Source organism: Anser cygnoides, chromosome 4 (genome assembly GCF_040182565.1).
Source record: "Anser cygnoides isolate HZ-2024a breed goose chromosome 4, Taihu_goose_T2T_genome, whole genome shotgun sequence".
Lineage (NCBI taxonomy): Eukaryota > Metazoa > Chordata > Aves > Anseriformes > Anatidae > Anser > Anser cygnoides.
In genome coordinates this window covers 3,969,327-3,993,074 of record NC_089876.1, presented here as the reverse complement: position 1 = coordinate 3,993,074, position 23,748 = coordinate 3,969,327, and the positions used below count along the sequence as shown (strand labels likewise).

The 23,748-nt window shown below is 38.0% G+C and overlaps 1 protein-coding gene across 4 annotated transcripts in view; it reads right to left on the bottom strand.

Moving 5' to 3' along the window:
• The window catches only part of CTNNA2 (catenin alpha 2), a 478,216-nt gene that overhangs the window by 378,137 nt on the left and 76,331 nt on the right, over positions 1-23,748 (bottom strand). For all 4 annotated transcript variants that reach the window (XM_066995540.1, XM_066995543.1, XM_066995541.1 and 1 more), the window contains exon 3: positions 2,397-2,592. In XM_066995540.1, the coding sequence (XP_066851641.1) occupies positions 2,397-2,592 (196 nt within the window). The remainder of the gene's footprint in view (positions 1-2,396; positions 2,593-23,748) is intronic.

Here is a 23,748-nt window from a genome sequence, read left to right as displayed (position 1 = left end):
AATTACAACTGTATATAGTAGCACAAAACAGTATAAAGCAATTTAAGACAGGAAATGAGGAACACCAGAGCCAGCTGTAACTGCAGGAGACATTTTTAGGTTGATGGTGTAATTATCCAAGCTGGAATTTTTCCAGAAAATCAACAAGCAATAGTCTGGAAAAACACAGCCCCAGTTTATTAATCCAGCTCTGTATGCCACTGAGCTAAACATACCATTCCACGTTGCACCAAGGCTGGTCTAGTTTATGTGGCTCGTGTGCTAATAACGGCATTTGGCATCTCCTGCTTTCTTAATTAGGGACTCGTGTTGTACAGACCCAAAAAAGCTGCTCCACTTTTCTGACATACATTTTTCTAGGCTGCAGTGTTGACAAAAGATGTCTGTATCATTCTGCACAATACTGCTTAAACTCTCTATTCGTCTCTCTACTGCCTGCACCTTAAAATAAATACATAAAAAAATACCAAAACAAAACAAAAAATAAAGGGGGTGGATTTTAAAAGAATAAAAGGCTTGTTGGCAATTAAGAAGTCAGAAAATCATTTTCAGGAAGAAAACCAAAACTCTCCACAGCATTCTTCTTAAATGTCTTTAGCTTTACAAAGCATAAATGTGCAAAGAAATCATTGTTAACTACCATAATGATCTATTGACAAAGAAAGCTAAATAAGGAGCTCAGACACAGTGCTAATGAATGTGGTGCATAAGCCTGGATCAGAGAGCATGACTGATGGATCAGGGCTGATGACTCTGAGACAGTAGAAAGCTCCTCGAGACAAGCTAGCAAAATTGAGTCAGCATCACAGCCCCAAAGGAAGATAGCTACAAATTTAGAGGGAAAACTGAAGATGCTCTTCTAGAATGTGACATAGCACAAAATAAGTAATGTAAGCAACAGGAAACTGAAGTAGCTGGCAAATGAAACTTCATGACAGAACAACCAAGCATCAGCATCAAAATTCTAAAAGAAAACAGAAACAAAAACAAAAAACTGGCATAATGTTCTACATAAGAGAATACAGCAAACACTGAACTTATTATGATGTGCTAGTGATTGATTAAAAAAAAAAAAACACAGAAACAGGAAAACTGTGAAATCAAATATATGTATAGTGTAAGACAGCCTCAATATAGAACAGACTGGAATATTCACAGGTCAACATTTATGTGTACAGGATTGTAACCCTGCCCACTCGTATGATCACTTGAGTCCAATTTCTAAGAACTGAAAAAAACATCAAATGAGTCCTGGGGCCTCACTGAAAATCAGTAAGTATTTTATACTTAAGTGCTTGAGATTCTTTTTCTAAATCTCAGTTGGAAATCTGCCAGTCTTGTTCTAAAGCCTAGGAATGATGATACAGGCAGATGGTATCTTCAGATTATAGGATTTACAATGGAAAATACCAAAAGGCACTTAATTCTGTTGTAACAAAGATAATTACAATCAACGTCAATAAAAAGGGTAAGTTTTTCTTATGGGCATGTATTGAAAATATATTTTTCCCCCACTACACGTGTAAATCTGAAAGCGTCTGACATACATTTCACCTTTTGAAGGAAAATTGTCAGATGATACCCACAGAACCATGGATATTCATGACATTTCTGAAATTCCAAAGCCTTATTCAAAAGCAGTTTTCTTATAATACCAATATAAATTTCAAAAATTAAATTTTGCAAAACCAGCATTAGTTCTGCCAGCAAAGAAAACATCTCATGGCTGACTCCAATGCCCAACTAAGCAATTTTCTGTAAGGCTACGTATCTTAAAACTTGCAATTTTACCTACACAGGTTGAAAACTAATGTTAACATTTATCTTAATATCGCCAATACTCAACAAAAATGTTTTTAATATTGGTATTATCTGCATATTTTCAGAGTATGATAACCTTTGCATGTATTTCAATACATGCTTGAAACCACAATTAGATTGTTCAGAAAAGTATGTACCATAATACTAATTCTACATTTGCATTCACAGACTTTAAACTACTGCTCAAAGTTTAGCTAAGTGACAAATTATATCATTTTGTTACATAGCAGAATAAAAAGCAAGTTCAAAATTAAACAGTAAGCTTTGGCATTGGGCAGCATGGCTGGTAAATAATGTTTGAGTTTACTACTTAGTGGTAGAAAAAGGAAAAGGTAAAAAAACTCTACATACTGCTTTACAACGTTAAAACAGTCTTTGTACTCGTTGCCAGTGACAAAGGTAGAGGTGTATTAATATCTGTATGCTATGTAAATATACATAAATATTATACCTATAGCATAGTATAAGAGTGGTTTGTCTTACACTATCAGAGAAGCTGATACACTTGATTTGGAAGAAATCTTGAAGAGACTCAAGCGTGGCAGTTACACCACTGAGCAGTTTGTTCCACATACCTTGTTTGCGTACATCCTCTACAGCAGCAACCAGTTCCTCCTTCAGATCCTGGCTCTCTTTAGCGATTTGATCTCCTTTTTCTAAAAAGTTCTGAGTAGCCTGCTCTACCGAGGCAGCCAACACATGAGCCTTCTTAGAGCGCCCTTTCTTCTTGCCGGACGGTCCCTTATTGCTTGTGTTAACGAGCGTTGTTACCTTTGGGAAAGAAAAAAGAATTTTCTATAAGTCTGAACAATTTTTCAGCTCTTAAGAGCAAAATAGATAGTCACCTAATTCAATGTTCTCGGTATTTTCTGTTGAAATGATGCAATGGTCACATGCACTGAATATATAAAATCTAAAGGTCAAAGTCCAAAGCATGGCAGCACATGCCCCAAAAAAAAGGTTTTTACTTTTAGCTTGTATTTAGTCTGGTCTAGGCAAATCAGCAGGCAAGCAGGGAAGGGGAGAAAGAAGAGAAACTTTTGTCACTGGTCTTCATTTTAAAAAAATGAATAAGCCATTAAAATGAAAACCCAACATACATACAGGTCAGTAACTATTTGAAAAGCAATCTCCTCTAGAGATAAGTACCACCACTTATGTTCAAGCAGTGACAAAACCATTGTGGATGTCTTCTAGACATTAAGGAATGAGTAGCTCCTGCTGCAAAGATTATACAGGTTAAAAGTATTCTGTGTAATAGTGCTTCAGTATATTTATAACACATTTGTGTAGGACAACAGTAGACAGTAAAATGGTCATACTTTCTCTCCAGTGTTCAAAAAGAAAGGAAATCTGCTTTCATATTTTTAGAATCTCCTACAAGAATTCCTTATTCAGGAGTCAGGTAAGAAACCCGAACCACATAGCTTAACAATACAGCGCAGCATATACAATACAGCACATACATCACAGCTTTTTGATGGATAGACCAAAAAAATTTAACATCGCTTCAGCTATAGCAGGATGTTTTTCTGTAAAGCCCAAATATCAGATATCATCAGGTGCTAAATACATGAGAAAAAGCAATGGATCCATAATGCTCAGTGATCCAATTCACCCTAGCCAGGATATAACCCAGGGCAGTCTATGTAAGTGGCGTATCTGTGTGCTAACCTAAAAATTTACTGAAAAATAATAATTAAAAAAAAAGTCTTTGCAATAGACAGACAATACAAAGCAAGAAAGATCCTAAAAGGAAGTAAAAAAACCTCACTGCCATCCCGTTCCTATTACAAGAAGCATGACAATGTGTTACAGTTGTCACCAAAGAGCCTTTCATCACACTCTTTGTGCTTTTTCAACCACATATGAAAACAGGGAGACTAAGGAACCTTAATAAAAATAAAATAGAAAAGGCTGTCAAGGCTTGAAAACACCATACACACAGATGTACAGGGAAAAAATGCCTGGATACAGCAGGATAATATTCTACCATCATCTGTTTTATTCCACTACTTATATTTAGAAATATTTCTTTTTTATTATTTTTCCCATGAAATTATTCTTCAATACAATTTCCTGAAGATCCTCTCATGGCTGATCATTGTCTATATAATAATTTTAGAGCTTTATGAAGATACTAGGATAATTCTGTAATATAACTCAGGTTTATCCAAAAGAATGGATTTATCCAGTACATCATGGGGAGTACAAAGACAACCTTTCAGATGCAACAGGCAACAAAACTGACTGAGCACCTACTGAAATTCACAGAAGTGATCTGAAAAGGAAGAGAACAACACTGGAACTTGATAGTAATTGTTTGAATTTAATGAACAAACTAGAGGTATACTGCCAGAACAGTGAGATAATAAAGGGAAGAAAAAGATCTGAAGCAAAGAAAAGTTGGTCAATAAATGGTAGATACAGGGGTCAATAGCTTTAAAAAAATAACCAAATTCTTCAAATAGCACAAACACAAAGAAGTTGTAGCTGGCAGAAGAACTGCTAAAGTCCTGTGAAGACACGGGGATTATTCAGATTACAGACCTCTTTTGATACCCTAAAAACGTAGTTTTCCACTAAAAATAATAAAACGCAATTTGACAGGATCGTGCTATCTGCAAGTCTGCTCCTTCTATGAATGGTTCAACTACCAAGATACTTTTCATCTAACCTTACCTACACATCTCTTGTAAGACCAACTAGAACTACTGAACTGCTGCAGTCAACAAACAGGAATGGGGAGCATAGCTGTCATAGAATAAGATAAGTTTGTGCATAGAAATATATAGTGTCTCATAAAATAGGAGAGAAACACAGAAAACCAGGGTGAGAACAAGCAAGTAGGTATAAGATTTCTCAGTTAAGTGAAATAAATCCTGAATAAATATTTCACCACCATAATCTCCAAAACATTTTGATGGTACACATAGAGTATGTATTTTAGATATATATACATGTATGCTTTAATAAAATGGTTCAACATGCTGGATTTACTAGTCCAACAATGTTCTCAGTAGAAGCAACAAGCCATTTACACACAGCCCTCAGAGCATAACAACTCTCAACAGGCAATTTCAAATAAAACGTACTTACATAGCAAAGTAAACATCCTGATTTAATTCACAGGAACTGTGTCGTTTCCTCCTTTAGGAGGCTTTCCTCCTAAAACTCTTAAGTATGGGAGAAGCCCTGCAAAAATCCATCTCTTGAATAGATCAGCACGTAATATGCAAAGCAGAATGAAAAACAGTAATTGGTTGAACATACATCAGTTTTAATTGTGTGTGTTTTGCTTAATGGGAGCTGGCTGGGAATCAGTTACTGTTCCTTTTTCTTTCCAAGAAGGCAGAAAGACAAATGCTGAATTCTGATTTTTGCACGTAATCAGATGAGCTGCAGGTGCCGGTATCCCAGACGAGGGAGACTGGTTTGCTGAATTCCCAAAACACAAACAGTTAGAAGCCTCGTACCTTATTCAAGACGCTCAAAGGATGGTTGTAAGTGCACATTACAGGTTCAAATAAATCAGGAAGTCAGAAACAAATGTTGATATATTTTGCCTTATATATTGTGAGCTTTTTCTCTCCACACCTGTAGTAAGCCTAAGGAGTTTTCAGAATAACTTTTAATAGTGTACTTTTTGAACAGGGATGGACAAAAAAATCCATACCATTAAAAAAAATGATAAAGAAACAGTTCTTTAGGGAGAGGAGGAAAGCTGAGAGTGGTCTGTTTTCAGAGAAAACGTGCTCACAGCAGATACTTGTTTCAGATTTGAATAGTTTTCTTAGATATCTAATTACAGACACCTACAGAAATGCAATCAAAACAGCATAAAACAATATGTTTGTAACGTGTCCTGTGGACAGGGAGACGGGCAGGCTGCATTGATTCCAGCCCCAGCACGGTCAGTCGGGTCTCCAACCTTGTGCACAACTCCAGTTTAATTTCACTTCTCTATTCCAGATGCTTCAATCTGCTTGGAAAATTACTCAATACCACATTCACTTAAATGACCTTAATAGATTAAACTAATTACTTTGCTGAATCAAGGTCCCAAACTAATTTGATCAAAAAAATACTTCATTTCAGAGACAGTCTCATTTACTGCGCCAGAAGAAAACACCAAAGGTTAGTTTCCTTAAGAAAAGAAAACGCACACTACATCCTGATTTATTTTAACACACACACCTTTCAGCTACTTGTAACAAAAGCATAAAATTGAAATCTCTGCCACGAGTAATAATTTATACATGTAAATACACGTCCTTCAGAAAAGCCTCCACGTTCTGAATTCATCAATCACAGCAGGTGTAGGAGTGAACATGTACAGAATGACGTGGCCCAACATGGTCTGCTCCTAATGTACAGTTTCAAAAAGTAATCAGCATATCAAAACTAGATAATGAGAACTTACGAGCATAGCAAAACATCTAAAATCTGCAATTGCCAGAAACTCCATTCCCAATGCAATTTTTGAGCATATGAGAAAGGCTCAGAGTGCTGAGCCTTATAGAGAGCCTGAGACATATAGAGAAGAAAGCATTGACAAGCAGACACAGTGTATATACTCTTTCCAAAATGTAAATATTTTCCAAAGGACGTGATGAAATTTCCTAGTCTTGTGCCACGAGCCAGAAATCTCTACTGTAATTGCTACTGCCATGCCTAGAAAGCTGGGCGCCTCATTCAATGAGTGTTCACGGTCATCTTCCTTTTGCATTGATTCAGAGAAAACTGGTGCGGACTCATAGGACTGCTAGAGATACTCCCCTGCATTTATTCCTAGATGACTTACTCTCTCTATTAGGGGTGAAGACCTGGTGCCAGCAGTGAAGTTGGCTTGCATCAAGTCACAGATGACAGCAGCTTGGAGACCAGTCGATGCACTACAGGGCAGGGCTGCCACTTGCAGGAACCACACAGAAGTTGATGAAGACAAGTGCCTGGTCATGCACCAGTACCGGAGGAACCCCTGGCCATAAGATTTAGGGACTGACAGGCTGGGGGGCAAATCTGCTTCGAGGGACCTGAGGGACCTTCATAGGCAGCAAGCTGCCATCAGCCTGCCCTGGCAGAAAAGGCAGCCAACAATACCTGCGCTCTTATACCTTAAGATAAACTCTGAATACTATATACTATACGCTTACTAAGTAGAGAAAGGTACTCTTACTCTATACTCTTAATGCCTAAACCTCAGCAGAAGCATAGCCAGACTGAGGGAAGTGATCATCCCCCTCCACCCAGCACTCCTTGAATTGCATCTGGAATATCCAGCCTGGGCCCCTCCAGTACAGGAAGACAGGCAGATGTTGAAACAAGAGCTTCAGGCTGGATATAAGGGAAAAAAAAAAATGTACAATGATTTGTACAGATACAATGATTTTCCTTTATATAGCAGATTTTATTCGAGATCCCAGAAAAGATTCTATATACTTTAATAGAATGACCTGGTAAAAAGAGCTAAAGGGAGTAAAGTTCAGGAGCCTCCTGATGCAAAGGAGATCTCCCACCTCCCATAAATGTACAGCAGCTGATAACTAACTGCAGTACTAACTGCAATGCTGGGGCTCCCTTCTCTCCAAACAAAGCTGGACCATCACGCAGCAACAGCTGGAAGATTCCTAGGACCGAAAGGCAACAAAGCAAGGAGAGAAACCATTCTCCAGCATGGGCTGAGGGCATCTTCTGCTTGGGATAGGGGAATTCTGGATTCCAGCCTTTGCACAGCCAGGTTGGGTTCTGCACAACACACAGCTCTTACAGAAAACAAAACCGCTCATAAAAAACAGAATCTGACAATTTTGCCCACCTGGGATACCTGGTGTCAGCTTATTGGAAATGACATGAAATTAACATTGAACTGCTAAGAAAGCAGTCTCTGCCAAAATCAGCAGTACCACTCAGAGAAGTCAGACATGCTGGGAGAGGAAAATTTCTTCCATCAGTAAAAGAAAAACCCTTGATACATTAGCTGCTTTCCCCTTCGAACAAAGCCATACGTCAGCCTATAACTGAAGTTGTAGAATAAAAAGAAAGAAAGAACCTGTTCTTATTAACACTGTGCTTGAGTTTTTGAGAAGTGTCTACCCGGAATATTTTAACTGTATTCATGGGGAGAAGAAAAAAAGAAAGAAAGAAATTAGACAAGAACATAGCTCACTTTTCTGCCAAGGCTTTAAAGCTAACTGGTTTACTTTAAGTAACTTACCCCACCTATGCATGTACAAAGGAAGGAATGTCTGTATCAGTTGAAGTTACTAATTAATGCAGATCTCACAAAAATTTAGTACAATTATCAAATATATCACTTGATAATTACCATAAGCTCATTCGGCAATCCTATAATGATCTTGGCTTTGTGATCACACTAGGGAACCTTGCTCTCCTGTTTTATTAAAGAAGCTTCACGCAGTTCTAGCACAGATCTCTGTTGGAACAACAGAACTTCACTAATTAATAGCTCAGTCCCACCCCGAATTAAGTCTTCCTTACACAGCCCCATCAGCACAAAAGAAAGGTGAAGACGTCGTTGATAAAAGGAGAAAATTGTATTAGCACGGATTTCCCTGCTGCAGAGGTCGCGGCAGGGATGCCAGCAGTGAAAGGGGCCAGAGCTGGCTCAGACATTCATCAAATTAATCCCAGTCTGCAGCTCCAGCTCATGGAAAGAAGAGCATTCCTGACAGCGTGAATTAAACTGTCCTCCCTGCAGATTTCTGAAATGCACGGGCCGAAAGTTTAACAACTGCGAAGTTTAAGAACTGCAATTTCCCCCACACCACTTTCCCCAATATCTGCTTGAATTGGATTGGATTAGTTAGTACAGATTTTCTATAACTGCATCACGCAACATACTAATCTGGACACTTTGGAGGAAAATACTGATATGCACCTTTTCACTGTACTACTACTCCTTGGGGATCGTCACTGATCGCCCACCAAGTACTCAGTCCTTGTCATTTCTTAATATTGAAATTATTAACATGTATATAATTATATATAGTATAAGTAGTTATACATAATTATATAAATATATTAATATTGATAGGGGGCTGGTGGGGTTTTCCAGCTGGAGGACAGCATTCATCTGCTTGTGTGTTTTAATACAGACGGTAAATCAAGTATGGCCATACAAACGTACCTTACATAAACAGGTCAGGTCAGGACTAGGTGACCTTCGAAGGTCCCTTCCGACTGAATTATTCTAAAACAACTCACATAAATGGTTTGGCTGCAACACGTGAAGTCAGCGTAAAAGGGCCTCTCGGAAAGATTACTAATTGTTCGCAAGAAATGCTGCTATTTGCCCCTGCCACCCCTATTTTCAAGTATATATTAACTCGCTCTTCCCACAGGCATTTCTTTGCATGCGAGCAGCTACAAGTTATTCCTCTCATTCCTCTCTTCTCATACGCTTCTGTATCAGCAATCTGCTGGAAACACTCAGTGACCTGCAAAAAGACAGCCCTGACATTTTAGCGTAAGGACCCTTTCGCTTCTAGAGATAAGACCCATCCGAGTGGAAGGCTAGCCTTAAATCCTCAGTGGTTATACTAATGGTATCCCCCCTGAGCACCGTTTTTAAAATCCTCCTGTTTCTGAAAGAATTTTGTTCCATCCAGGAGAAAAATCACCACAGCTGTCTGGAAAACAACAATTTCATTTTTTCCAAACTGTCTTCGGGTTTATGATTTTTTCTCACAATTGGTTTTCTTTGGCAGCAGGATGAAACAGAGACCTTTCAAAATACTTTGTGAGAAAAACAGATCGTGTTATGGGTTAAAGCACTGCCATGACTATGGGAAGATCAAAATCGAGTAGTGAACCAGTCTGAACGCAGAGCTTGTGAGCTCCACTTTGACCATCCAGAACCAGGGAAAAACCGCGTGGGACTTTTGTCTTTACATATTCCCAGCTCTGCACACTGCAAACTTTAAGATCTGGCTCTCAGCAGTAGCTCATTAGGTAATCCTAATCCAACCATGAGATTTATTGAGCAAAATGCGGTAAAAATTCTTTCAAATTACAGCGCCATTCACGTGCAAAACAGGGGAGCAGGTAACTTGTTTCTTTTCCTATCTGCGCTTAGTCTCAGGTACTGCCTGAAAAGCTGTGTGGTGTTTTTTTTTTTCATTATTACTCTTGGGAACGCACATTATCTGCTGAGCATGATTCAGTCTTCAATGTAACTCTTTTTTTTTTTTAAATAATAATCTTCAAAGTTCTTGATCAACTTAAGTAATTTGCCACTGCCCCAGCCGACAAATCATAACCGTTTTTTTCTAACAGCTTACATAATTAACACCTGTAATTATCTCTGCACCAGCTGTCCACCTAATTCATAAAAATGAAATTCTTTTCTCTGTTAAAAACAGATATTTGAATTTTCATCGACTAACGTGACCACCCACACTAAACGCCAGTGCTTTAATCCAGTCTTTCTGTTCACATTCCAGACCCCTTCAATGTTTGCAAACACCTGCTGTATCGAAGAACTAACAAATCAGCAGACAATTCTCTCTAATGTATACATTATTAGCCAGGATGTTAAATTAAAAAAAAAAAAACAGTGACACACCTACTTTCTGGATGTCAGTACATAGATAACTCCGGGCACACTGACTGGAGCCAGAATATTTTCAGCCAATCTAGCTCGAGGACAGCTAGCTGCTCTGATTCGCTTTTCCCCTGCCTTATACAAATTCCTGGACAAATTTGCATGTTTCTATTCTGTCAACGTGATGTACCTTTAGGATGTAATTTAGAGATAGCAACTCTGTCACTGTTCATTTATATTCTTCTTATCAGTGTTCACACCACGGGAAGAGGCTTATATCCTAGTCCATGTGAATGAATATTGTATAAGGCACTTTTAAAGTTCTTCAGTAAGTATTTTAAAGTTCTTCTGTAAAGTATTAATTCTCTGCGGAATTCCCTTTTACTTGTTCTGTTAACAAAAAGCAGCAAGAACAACAAAAAACATATCACACATTTTCCTCCTATACATCTTATGGAACATTATCTTTTATACAGCAGACACAGCAAACCCTCCGGGTATTTCCCCCACACCAGCCAGCCATGTCGCCTCTGTTGTGACCCCAGGAAAATCCCTAAAGACACCAAAAATGTAGTTCAATTGCTGTAGCTCATTCCACTTTTGTACAAATCCCACCACCAAAAGTGCCAGTGAGCGCCACTGGTTAATGGGGCCATGCTGTGGTGTGGACACATCAGCTGGGACCTGCTCGGGGACCACGACCAGCCCGTGGAAGAGGCAGGACAAGCGCTGACACTCATTACAAGGTCCTCTCTGCCTGTGCTGCTGTGATTGCAGAACTTCTCTTAAGAGCTAAACAATTCTCCTCCTCCATAGAGGTTTCTGGTACCTTGTTAGGAACGTCGGCAATTCCAGCTCGTGCCAAGCTGGAAATGCTTAAGGAGGCGTTTAATTGGTCCAATTAAGGAATCTGTAATTACTTCCAGGTTACTATCGCTCCGAGAAAAAAGTCTTCAACAAAATTGGTTTGATTCCCAAAAAAATCTGCTCGATGTCTACAATGCACGTAAAATACAGAAGGCAAATTTAAAATGTTCCTTTGCATCTCCTGACTGCCCAAACTCCCTCCCAGAAACAGCCGGCTCCAAGTCAAGCACAACTGCCAAAGGCAGGATGAAATGCACACTCCTGGTATTTTTGACCAAATCTGCCATATCTCACAAAAGTAATCAGATGATGTTAACCTCTTACCGACTCATTGCTGTATTTAAGCTATAACCACGCGTTACTTCATCTATCCATCTTATTAAACTTTAAGCATCTCCCTATGATAGAGTCTTCAGTTACAGTAAACCTGCTCACATGCCCCAAACAGACTTGGTATAAAGCATTCAAGCTATTTAACACTGAAGTACTCAAGTAGTGCTAGTTATACCATGTACTTTTTAGCTTTTTTCAAGCAATTTTGGTCATACCATTTCAAGTTACGTTCATTTTCAATTACATACAAGTAGGGAAGGCTAAAACAGACATTTTTTTGGTCTCTGCTCTCTAGACTGTGTCTTCCTTTTACACTAAACAGTGATAGGGTAAAGAAGCAGCAGCAGTCCCAGTCCCAGCAGCATGCCCCAAAACCTCACCTTAAACTTTCCTCAAACTCCTGTAACATCCCTGAGGCTGGAGTCGCATACATTTACACATCACCTCTCTAGCTTAATGATTTGTGACTTTTTCCTGCCTTAACGCCGCGTTTTAGCAGGAGGACTATCTCACCTGGCTGAGAACTGGTGGTAGAGCACTGCCCTGGGGGTGAGAAATGTGGGTCTGAAGTACCCCAGGCTCAGAAGAGCTGAACCAAGGCTTCTTGCTTCATAGGTCAGTACCTCAGCATCCAGAGTATTTTCTAAGAAAGTGGGCTGCCAAACTAATGTGGTTGGGTTTTTTAAAACCATGAATGAGCCATTTTTCATCCCTGAAGGAGGACTTAGACCAACTTCAAGCAATCTCGCGGCCTGTTAATCACCAGATTAACAGGCATGAGCTCCAGAAAGGGACGGCATTTCAAAAAGCCCCACTTTCTTCAACGTTTCTCCCACTGTTTTGTCACTCTCACCCATAAGCATCTCTCTTCTCCATGTGTTGAACAGGAAGCCTAAGCATTATCATAGAATTTGGATTTATGAATTACACTCCAGGAGCTTGAAAGGGTGCCCGAAAAAGGATGCCTGAAAGAACTTGGCATCTCCAGACCTTTGAGTCTTCCCAAGCTCCACACCAAGGACGTTTATGGGTTTTATATAGCATAGACTGAATTTGGAGCAACATTTGGAGATATTAACTCCTGCCCATGATCTTATGACCATCTTCACTGTTTATCATTGTCCTTGTGAGACAACGGCGTGCATTCATTTGGGAACTTCGTATGTTGAAACCAGTAAAGGCAAGTTAGTTAGCTCCAAATGATTATAAAATACGCACTAAGCAGCAGTAACCTCAAAGCAGGCAGAAGCATTAACTTTCAGCAGTGCGCAATCATCTTAGCAACAAGCGAGCAATAACTGAGGATGAAATAACTCCTTGCATTCAATAATTTTAATTTAACTTCATTCCAAGTTATTACTAGTCCAAACATCATACTGACATCATTTCTTTTCCTTGATAATTAAAATATTAAATGCCATCAATAAAGTAAGCGCATTTTCCTGTTTTTCTCCAATTTCACCAATTTTTATTTTGGGGCAAGACTTTGTTACACTACTTGCGTAAGTACAAGAAAAGTCATTAAGATATGCAAGTTGCTTTAAGGCTATGAAGCCCTCAAGACAAGCTGCTAGCAATCTACGTAAATTATGAGAAATAAAAGATCCAAAATAACACCTCATTAACTCCAGTTCCTTCCAAAGCTGAATACTGAACTAATAATCAAGCTTTCAAACTCGTAACATGCATTATGTGAGAAATGCATAAACAGCTTGCTATTTATTACTAGCACAAGATTAAGCCTTGTGGTACTCAAATTGTACCAAAAGTAAAAGACTGCTGGTATTATGTATTAAGCAAGATAAAATCAACAAAGAAATTTCCACTGACATATTGAAAGTAATCAGTGTTAACCAATCAGAAACGAAGCTACTTTGTCCTAAATATTGGTAAGTGGATCCTCCAAACCTCAAAAGGCAAGACAAACAAAACGCACGCATCTGTTGCTGAATCAGAACCAAATGTTAGCAGGTTTTTTTCTGATCTCCAAGCACCAAATCATTTGAGAGCTTTAGAGAAAAAACAGTATTTAAAATCTCAGTGTCAGGCTATCTCCCAGTTAGCTCTTAATCTTTATTCTTCTCAGTTCTTTAGCAGAATAGAGAATGGTTCAGAGCGTGCCTGACTCACTCCAGGAAGATATTGCATCTAACCACATGAGGGCACGCTACACTGCGGGAACAGCAGAACACGTAACTTGTGAAATCCCTGGGTTTAGAGGACTTTGGGGCTGTGTTATAGGGTCTGAATGACACTTATCAGTAAACAGCACATATTTTACAAAGCAAAATCGCTAGCTGATATTTCACATATTTTGTTGACATCTTTTGGGTTAAAAAACTGTTAGAATCTTTAAGACAACATTATCTAAGATTGAGTTCTTTAAAGAACTCAACTGCAAAGCAGACAAAGTATTAAGGGGAAAAAAATAGCATAAGAGATGGTAATTTCTTTACTAAGCTTCTCCAGCTTTCACTAAGTAATTCTGGGCTTATTTTATTGAAGAAAAAGAAAATAATTCCTTAACAGACATTGTATCTAAAATACAGGATTTAATATTATGTTTTTGTTTGTCTTCCAATGAGTAAGGCATTTTATTAGAAAAAATAACGTAAGAGGATTCAAATAATCTTAAACTGAATATCAAACTAAGACACCAGGCAACTATAAACTATATAAAAAAATATATTTCAGCATAAAACTATGTTGAAATTTCTCCCAGGAAGGGCGAAACAGAAAAGGTGACACTCCTGAAGGAGGCAGAGGAGAAGGATGCTGGACCACCATGGTTAGTGGTGACTTCAAAAGCCTCTCTCCAGTAGCTACTGAGGGAGCCTCGAAGACTACCTCCCCTAGGATAAGCATACTGTTTGTGAACTCTCCTAAACAGCATTCAAAGCAGTCTTATACATCACTAAAAACCTAAGGAAAATGATTCCCAGGAGTTTCAGTTTCAGTTAGTGGAAAGTAATGGAAGTGAAATACTTCAGACATATGCAGTGAGTTAGTACTCTAGTTTCTCTGTAACATGCAATATAATTTCATTTAACAAAAATCTTTCCCATAAAGAACAGCAAAAAACAGAAGAAACAAATCTCCCCCTCTATTTATGCAACAGATAAAGTCAAAATCTCCCCAAAATGGATATTATTCCATTTACTGGGAGTTCTACTTCCAACACTATGAAGAATAATGAAATTAACTTATTCTTTGAGTCAAAAATTGTTTGTTGTTGTTTGCTTGCTTTTTGTTTTGCTTTTAAATAACAACTGGGGAAATTGAAGAAAACAATTTAAAATGACTACCAGGAAAATGAATAAAAATCATTTTTCCAAGAAGACTGTGCAAATTTCTTTAAGGTAAAATCTGGACAGGTAAAAGCAATTGTTATTACCATGTTATTTCAATCCTTATCCAAAACAACTTTACTAAAATGAAATCGTAACTCTACAAAATGATATAATCATCTGCAGCAGACCATACTAGACTATTACACTTTTTTGTTTTCTTCTCCTAAAATGTTTTTTGTTTTTCTTTTTTGCATTTGATCAAACAGTAAGTGGGCACTCAAATATCCAGTCTGGGGAAAGAATGACTTGAATTACTGAATTTGAACAGAATACAATTTCTGATGATGAGTTTTCAGATGCTGGTACATTTCATGTTCAGCTACCCATTTCAACGCGAAGACAACCTCCAGAATAGGTGGAAGTATCCAGGCAGAAGGAAATAACTGTTTCAGTCTTTCCATTTTAATTTGCCAATTGTTTCATTTCTGAAATAACTTTAAATGCAATCTTTATAGAATCACCCACCAGCATCGATAGCCACACCTCCACCATTCAATTGCAGTCATGCTTACATTATGAACGGCGAAGAAAACACCTGCGGAGATTGTAAATATATAGCACTGATAAATTCTCAGTCAAAAAGATAGCAGAGAATATTCTCTGAATGTTATTTTCTTGGGCTGCTTATTCTACACATTGTACACACCGGATAAAGCCTCCTTCACCAGCTTGGGGGCTGGAACTAGTTGATCTTTAAGGTCCCTTCCAACCTAAGCCATTCTATGATTCTATGAACTTAAAATTCCAAAATTTGGATAAATATAAATATATCATCATATTTCAGTTGGAAGGGACCTCCGGAGGTCTCTCATCCAGCCCCTCATCAAAGCAAAGACAGCTTCGATGGAAGGTAAGGTTGCAACAGGCCTTGTCCAGTTGAGCCTTGAGTATATCCAAGCATGGAGATTGCACCACCTCTCCGCGCAAGCCTTTGTAACATTTGACCACCTTCACGGTGCAAAATTCTTTCCTCCCATCAACTGAGCCTCCCTCTCTGCAACTTGTGCCCATTGCCTCTTGCCCTCTCATTGTGTGTCTCCTAGAAGAACATGGCTCACGGCTCCACCTGCTCTCCATTCTCCCATCGGGTAGCTGTAGAGAGCACTAAGTTCTCCCTTCTCTTCTCCAGGCTGAACAAAGTCAGGGCTCTCAGCGTCTCCTCGTGTTGGACTCCTTTGCACTTCTCTCACATTCAGTCTGTTGCCCACCAGGACCCTCACTTTTTTTTTTTTTTACAGGACCCTCACTTTTTTTTTTTTTTTACAGAGCAGTGCTTCGGCAGCCCCTCCCCAGCCTGTATCATGACGTTAGGCTATTACAGCCTTCTGTAGATGTATTCCAAATACAGTCAAGAGCCCTTCCCTTGACAAAACACTCAATTTCTCTCTTTTGTGTGCTTTTTACATAACAATACAGGAAAGAAACCTATCTTACAAAATGGAAGGTAATTGTGTAATTGCAAACAAATTGTCTGAGAAACTCAAAGGAGCTTGCTGGAAGCTTTTGTTATTTCTTTTTAAACCAATTCCACTTTCCAGTTAATACAATCCAAATAAAATGAGATTCAATGCTGTCTTTTCATGCTACTATATACATCTATGTATGTATCTGTACATGCTGTATCTGCTATTACAGAACAGCAACCTCATCCATTTGGGCTGTGGGCTGGTATTACTGCTTTGGAGAGCGTATTCCATGTGTTAAAAGGGTACTGTTCTGTGTTGGCATACAAACATATTAAACATATTTAATTTTATTTTATGATTTTATTCTTTGCGACCTGCCACGGCAGCTGAGCTTGCTAATTCAAATAGCCTATTTAGAGACAGGCTTCTAGACAAGGCAGGAGAACCTCGCCAGAAACCACTGTTGGTCAAACTAGAAGCAAGTCCTGTCTAACATCTCCTGCTTGGCTTTCTCCCAGGATTTGCTAGGAACAAAAACCATTTCTTCATTCGTTCTGCTGATGCTGATTTTTTATCAGAAGAACATAGAGCAGTAACATCATCCCACACAGATCTAACAGCTATTCTGTCCCACACATTCCACAGACAGATCAAGTTGAGTAGAAATCAACATTTTTTTTTCTTTGTTTGTTTCAACAAAAGCATGAGTAATCCATCTAATTATCCCGCTGCATATGGTACCTAAACCTGTCTAATCACCACAGCACTAGGCATTTGTCTGCCTACCTGACAGCTGAATTCGGTTTCTGTTTTTCCCCCCACGGGTAAAGAGATGAGATTGTTTTCCCCTCCTGCTGCACATGGAATAGTCCTTCCTAATCCACTCTCTCTTACCATTACCACTGGCAGCATCAATTTTCTGAACAGTAGCGCAGTAACAATAACTTTGGCTTAAACTTAACCATATGGAGAAAAAAAGCACGAAATTACAAATTCAAGGGAAAATAATCCTAACTGGCAGTAACAGCCAATAAAAGTCTTAGCGATGTAAAAGAAAAGTATCTGATATATATATCCCCAGCAGTAAGTGGCAATTGGCAGAACAGAACAGCGGGTGCCAAAGAGAAGGTGTTGAAACACTGAAAGTGACATTAAGTTGGTTTTCAACTCATACCAGCACAGGCAGTGATGGCGCACAAAATAAGCTTCTTATTAAAGACCAAATATATTATTTAACATTAAAGTATGTGGACTTCAGGCTGTATTTTTAACAATAAGCTATTCAACAAAGTTGTCATCCTTAACAATATATAATTCCGTATTACATTTTTACACCAATTACCTCAGTAGGATATTACTGCTAAAAATAAAAAGTAGAGTTTCTCCAGTCACCTTCCTAACAAGCACTTCTTAACCATGTTTTCTATAATTATGAAAAGAAAAGCCTTGCCAAAATGCCAACATTCTGTAACATAACTGGTCCATAGCATAACTTTCTTCTGCAGCTAAGTATTGCTCAAGAAAAGAATCACACTTCTTCCCAAATACTAGTAGAGATGTTAAAAGCCACCCAACTTAGTGTTTGAGGATGCAGTTTAGTTTCTACACCTTCAGAGCAGTGCATATGAGTCAGTCTAAATTTGCAAATGTCTAACAAGAAAAAAGCAAGGACTGACTTGCAAAGTATCAAAAATGTGTAAATAAATACATCTGAATGGACAATATGGAAGATTTCAGCCAGTTAAGGAGGAATGTGTAACAGCTTATAAAAAAATCATCTGGAGCCTAAAAGACTCTAGAGACTGATAACAAATGCTAAGATTAGTACGCATTAATGGAAATGACTGTGTAAGCAACAGAGTAGAAGTAGAGCAAAGAATTAAAAGAACCAGGAGAAAATAAAGACTAAACAAAAATTCTTCCACTCTTCCACTTGAAAGCTTGTACATTAGGCTAAGTACTTCTCCGGCTGTTTTTCCACAAGTGTATTTGTACCTGGCTTGGGTATTGTTGGGCACTTTTATCTTAGATACAGTGAAACAATATAATAAATCTCTTTTTCATTAATCATATTATTTGATTAGTTACATTTAAATAAATACATCTCCTGTACTGTGTCTAAATAATTCCTCATTTTTGTCATAACTATATGAATACCTACATCATGGAAGGAACAAAACTGATTTGCCCTTCTTTCTTTTTATGAAGGAGCTAACAAAAGGAGATTTTGCTATTGAATCACTATACAACATAATCCCGTATCACTGAACATCAGTTTCACTAAGATATATGTATCGACACAAATTGAATACATTTTTACTTAATTAATTAGGGAATTAGCCACAAGGATAAGAGAATGATGGGCTTTGCCTGTGACTGAAACCAAAAACATTTCTTTATTGCTAAAGGATGTAGTCTGGGCGGTGTTACAAGAGGCTCTCGAAAAAGAAGGAATAAAAGAGCTATAAAAGCCTAGCTTAGACCAAATCTGTTTATTTTGGATTGGTAGAAAACTTGACCTGAGGCCAGATCTGTACTGGAAAGATTTGCTACCAGAACTGTTGCTGACTGCTGAAGCTCCTCTCGCACAAGCGGAGCTGTTCTGTGCTCTGCAGCCGCAGCAGGGATGGTTTAGGCAGGCTCACAGCCGCTGATGCTGCTACACCAGCAGACCATACCTACACCGGGTTTTCACTTGGCTCGCTGAAACAAATGGCCTTATTCAGAAATCGGTTGAGTTAAACTAGTACAAACCCACCATGGCCAATTACGGCGAATTTAAAAGTCAAGCACATTTCGTTTTAGAGTTCTGGCTGACTACGAATGGCTTAACATACAGAATATATGAATGTTAATGAACGTGTGAATAATGTTACTCAGCAGAAATAAGAGCCATTATGCGAAGATGGATTCTATTACTTTAATGTTTAGATACTACTTAGGCTTTAGTTATCAAAAAAGATGATCGTGCACTTTTTCTATTCAATATGTAAATCTTTGACTTTTTGAAGGCAATTTTCGTTGGTCAGCTTGAACTTTAAAATACAATAATAGTAGGAGAAGCGAATGAACTTTCTTATATATAGTACAGGTCAACACATTGACTATTTTTATCAATTATAATGCTACATTTAGAAGTTCCAGCAGCATTCGACTGCAAGCTGGTTTGTACTTTCAGTTTTTTACTTTGTCTTCCTATTTTTGGCCTTAAGTTTTCTAATGATAAACTATGCAACCCTTTTCCCATACAAATGATTTTCATGATAGAGCACTAACCAGAAGGTATTTCCTGAGGTCTAGCATTAAGGATGGAAGACTAAATGTCACACTTTCAAATTCAATTTATTTGGTACCATTTATTACTTGAAATATCTACCATTAAAATGCTTTAAAAAAAAAAAAGCCTGAAAGCCTTTATTATGTGATCTAGTTTTCCAAGAAATTCTAGGCTAAATAAATGTGATTTGTTCTGTTGACAAACTGTCAGAAAGGTAGAAAGAGGTTTTAAAAGTAGACGTGGGAGTATGATATACAAAAGCACATGCCCAACAATTTATTTTTATCTTTAAAGATCTGAACTGGAAGGAAGAATACCAAATACATCCTCTGGAATATCCTTCTCAAAAGTTTCATCGGTTTTACGTTACGTAGTGCCAGTCACCAGTATTCCTTTGAAAGCTAAATGTAGGTTAGATTTAATTAGGTCATCAGACAATATTGAGACCATTTCACTTAAACTCTCAGTTTTACCTTATCTCCAACCACCACTCCAAAGGAAGAGTAAAGAGACTGCTCAGTGCATATATTTCTGCCAAATACAACTATTAACCCTCTGAAAAAATATAAGTTATGGGTTTCTTGGGATCTCTATGCTTTAACATAGAAAGAAAGACCTTGAACTTCAACACAAACTGTTTCAAGCTTGCTAGGTACTTTTTTTTTTTTTTTCCAGCTGGTTGGTTAGCTTGTCTCTCAAGTGGAAAAACATATCTTCCAGAAGAAAAAATATACACATATATGTATTTCCACACTAATGTATATGCATATCAATTTATGCTGAACTGCGGTGAGCTAATCCACACCTCCAAGAATTTGTAAGAGCAATCTCACTGCATGCTTCCCAGGAGATGGTCACGCAGGTCTGCAATAGGGTGGCTATACAGAAAGACACTAACAGAGTTTTTAAAATGATGAATTTGTGAACAAGTAGAAGAATTTTGCTTCGACTGCTTAGTTGTGAGCTAACAAGAAACACTGTAAAGCCTCACAAACATCTTGACAACATCAGCAGCTGAAAAGGATGGGTTTAAAGAGTACAAATGCTTCAAATAAAAGTATTTATTTGAAATTAAGGAAGGGATTATACACACTGAATAGCAGGAAGCATTTCTTTTCAGGAAGATAAATAGTTCAGTGTGCCATTTAAGAATAATTATGAAGATTTACATTTCCTGGCTGTCATTCTCTCTTATCTAATATTCCTCTGCATATTAAAAACAACAACAACAAACCTTGAATAATTTGCAAGATTTTCACCCATGACTGTGAATACAAACAGTGTGCAAGTAGATTAATCAGAATACAGTCAGCAGGAAAGGATCCGTTTTTAAGTAACAAAACCAACCAAACTTAACATCCAGAGGCATCGTGCAGCATTAGATAAAGAGAAGCTCTTTCTGTTAATACAATCACATCTAGAAGAGCTAGAAGCCACTCGGTAGCAGAAAAGCCATTGGGTGTGTTTATCCTCTACCACAGGTGGGGGGGGCTTGTTTGGGAATTCACAGAAAGTTTTGTACATTCAATTTTTTTTAATACTATTGATTACATAGTAGATAAATAAAACAATTAAATGAAATATCAAATTGAAATAGATATTATAACTAGAAAACAAGAAGCAAATCACAAACCTGGCCTCTAAATGAGGCAGCATTTGCCTCTAAATGAGAGATTTTCTTTTACAAAGAGAATTCACACTCAGATCTTTGTATTTCCAGTATCTGGCACCAACAACCAACCTCTAAGCCCAAATCTAAATAGCCCGATAGTTGTCTACATGGGCAACTGCAGGTGGAACTAAGGTTCAAGAGGCTTAAAACTCACTTTTAGTTCATACACGAAACCGAGCTCACAGAAAGGATATTGAGTTGGAGAACCTGAAAAAATTACCATAGAAATCCATTCTGCGTTTGCTGAATATTTTTGGCCAGAATATGAATTCGAGCAGCAAAGTATATAATTTTTATGATCTCTTTAATACAATCAGTTATGAGTGGAAAAATTGATTTATTTTAATGTTTGATGGCACAAGGAAGGTGACAGGCAAGATTTCACACCTATTAACCTTTTGAAAGCAAAATATTTGCTATGTAAGCATGGATGTGTTTTGAAGGATGTATTCCCCCCTCCCCTTTTTCAATTTATTTGAAAAAAAAAAAAAAGTATCCTCTGTAGCAACCTTGCTCTTTGCTTCAAACAATCCACTCTTGAACAGCTTTCTAAAAACTCCCTATGCTGAGTTGAAAAGATGGATGTACAAAAAAATAACAAAACAGCAAAACTGCACAGACTATGTGAGCAAAAAGCTCTTGGAAGTATGAAGAGCCACTTTGTTGTGAGTTTGTACAGCACATGGCACAGCGAAGCTCTGATCCACAGCGGCACACACCAGAAGATACCGAAGCCCAAAAACATGCCATTATTCATTAGGCATATGGTGCTAGTGCCGGAGCATTTTGTAATGAATCACAACTTCGCTTCACTATGACTTGGGGGCACAGCTTGCACTCAAAGATAAAGTCCCCATTTCAAATGCTGTTACCAAAGGAAGAACGTCTGCTGATTTATCTCCGGCTGATAAATGCCCCGATTTTTAAGAAGGCATTAGGTCGCTTATTAGACTCAAAGTCGAGCACCAGCTGAGGGGAAGCCAGAAGTTCCTTACCAAGTATATTAGGCTCTCCTAGACTAAGTGGAAATGAATAAGTTGTTAGCAGAATAAGCAGCCTCAGTGCTGACCCGAAACTATGCCCTCGGTAACAATAACAAAAATGAAAACCTACACATACACACACACCTAAGAAGAGCACATTCCCTGGTTTTAATACAGAGATCAGAATCACTCTTGAAAGAGATAACAGGGAATTTTCACAGGAAGAGGCAGAACACCACGAAGACTCCCCCAACATTTAGTAAGCCTTGATTGCTCGTTATTTCTGATTATCCGTCTCTGAGTAAGGACAAACCTCGTGGCTGTTTATACTTGACCCAGTCCACAATCCCAATCCCAACACTTAATAAAAATATTACAACTGACTTAGGATAGTAGAATCTGGCAATCTTCTTAAAGGAAAATGTCTCGAGAATTGAAGCGAGAGAAAAGGTCAAAACAGCACTGTGACCTTTCCTGCTTTCTGTAAGCCGAATGAATTAATATTACGCCTTGAGTTTGTTCACATCCTTTTTTTTTTCCTTCAGTAAATTGCTCAGATTGTAGTTGCAATCTTCCACAAACCCCAGAGTAAAATAATTCAATAATAAAAGTAATTAAAATGTAGCAGCTAAGTTCCCTGACCCAAGCGCTTACATGCCAAATCATCAGAGGTCTCCATCAGTTTTCTTACTTTCTCCTGGGCCTGTGACACAGATTTTTAACTGAAATCCTTCAGACTTCAAACTTAGAGAAGGACATACATAATACAGAGGAGAAGGGATACAAGAGAATTCAATAACAATTCTGGTGTTTGATATTTGAATAAAGTGAAAAAGAAACAAATGACACGCTACGCATAAACTGTTATGTTAATGAAGTTAATCAATAGTAAAGCTGACCACAAAGAAGCACTAAGGGCATTTGCTGCCTTTAGTAATAAAATGGTAGATAAACTTCAATACTGAAAATATTAATAATTATTAATATTAATAATTAATATTTTAAGTGATGAAACAAGTATATACACACAAAGCTATCACTATTCAGAAGAGATCAAAGAGATGCTGTGAAATGTCTCTCTGCATGCCAAATGCTTCAACTCACTGATGGTCAACAAGGCAAAGACTTCACAGGAAAGAAATTCAGGAAAAAAAAAATTAAAAAATAAAGTCATTCTGCCATCATATGCATGGAACAGACCTGAAAAAACGTATCTCACCCCAAACAGAACCAGCTCTACCTCTGCTGTATGGCAGAACCGTAACCTAATTGCTTCAAAGACCTTGAATACTGGTGGATTGCATGACCTCCTTGGCAAATCTATTATTATGCTTCACTAGCCTTACTACAAAAAAGCTTTTTCTGAAATCTAGCTGGAATCTTCCCCTTTGCAATTTAAGTCCATGATTTCCCATCCTATCCACTACAGGCATGGCAAATAAATTGTCCTGCTCCCCCTTAATGCATTTGAGA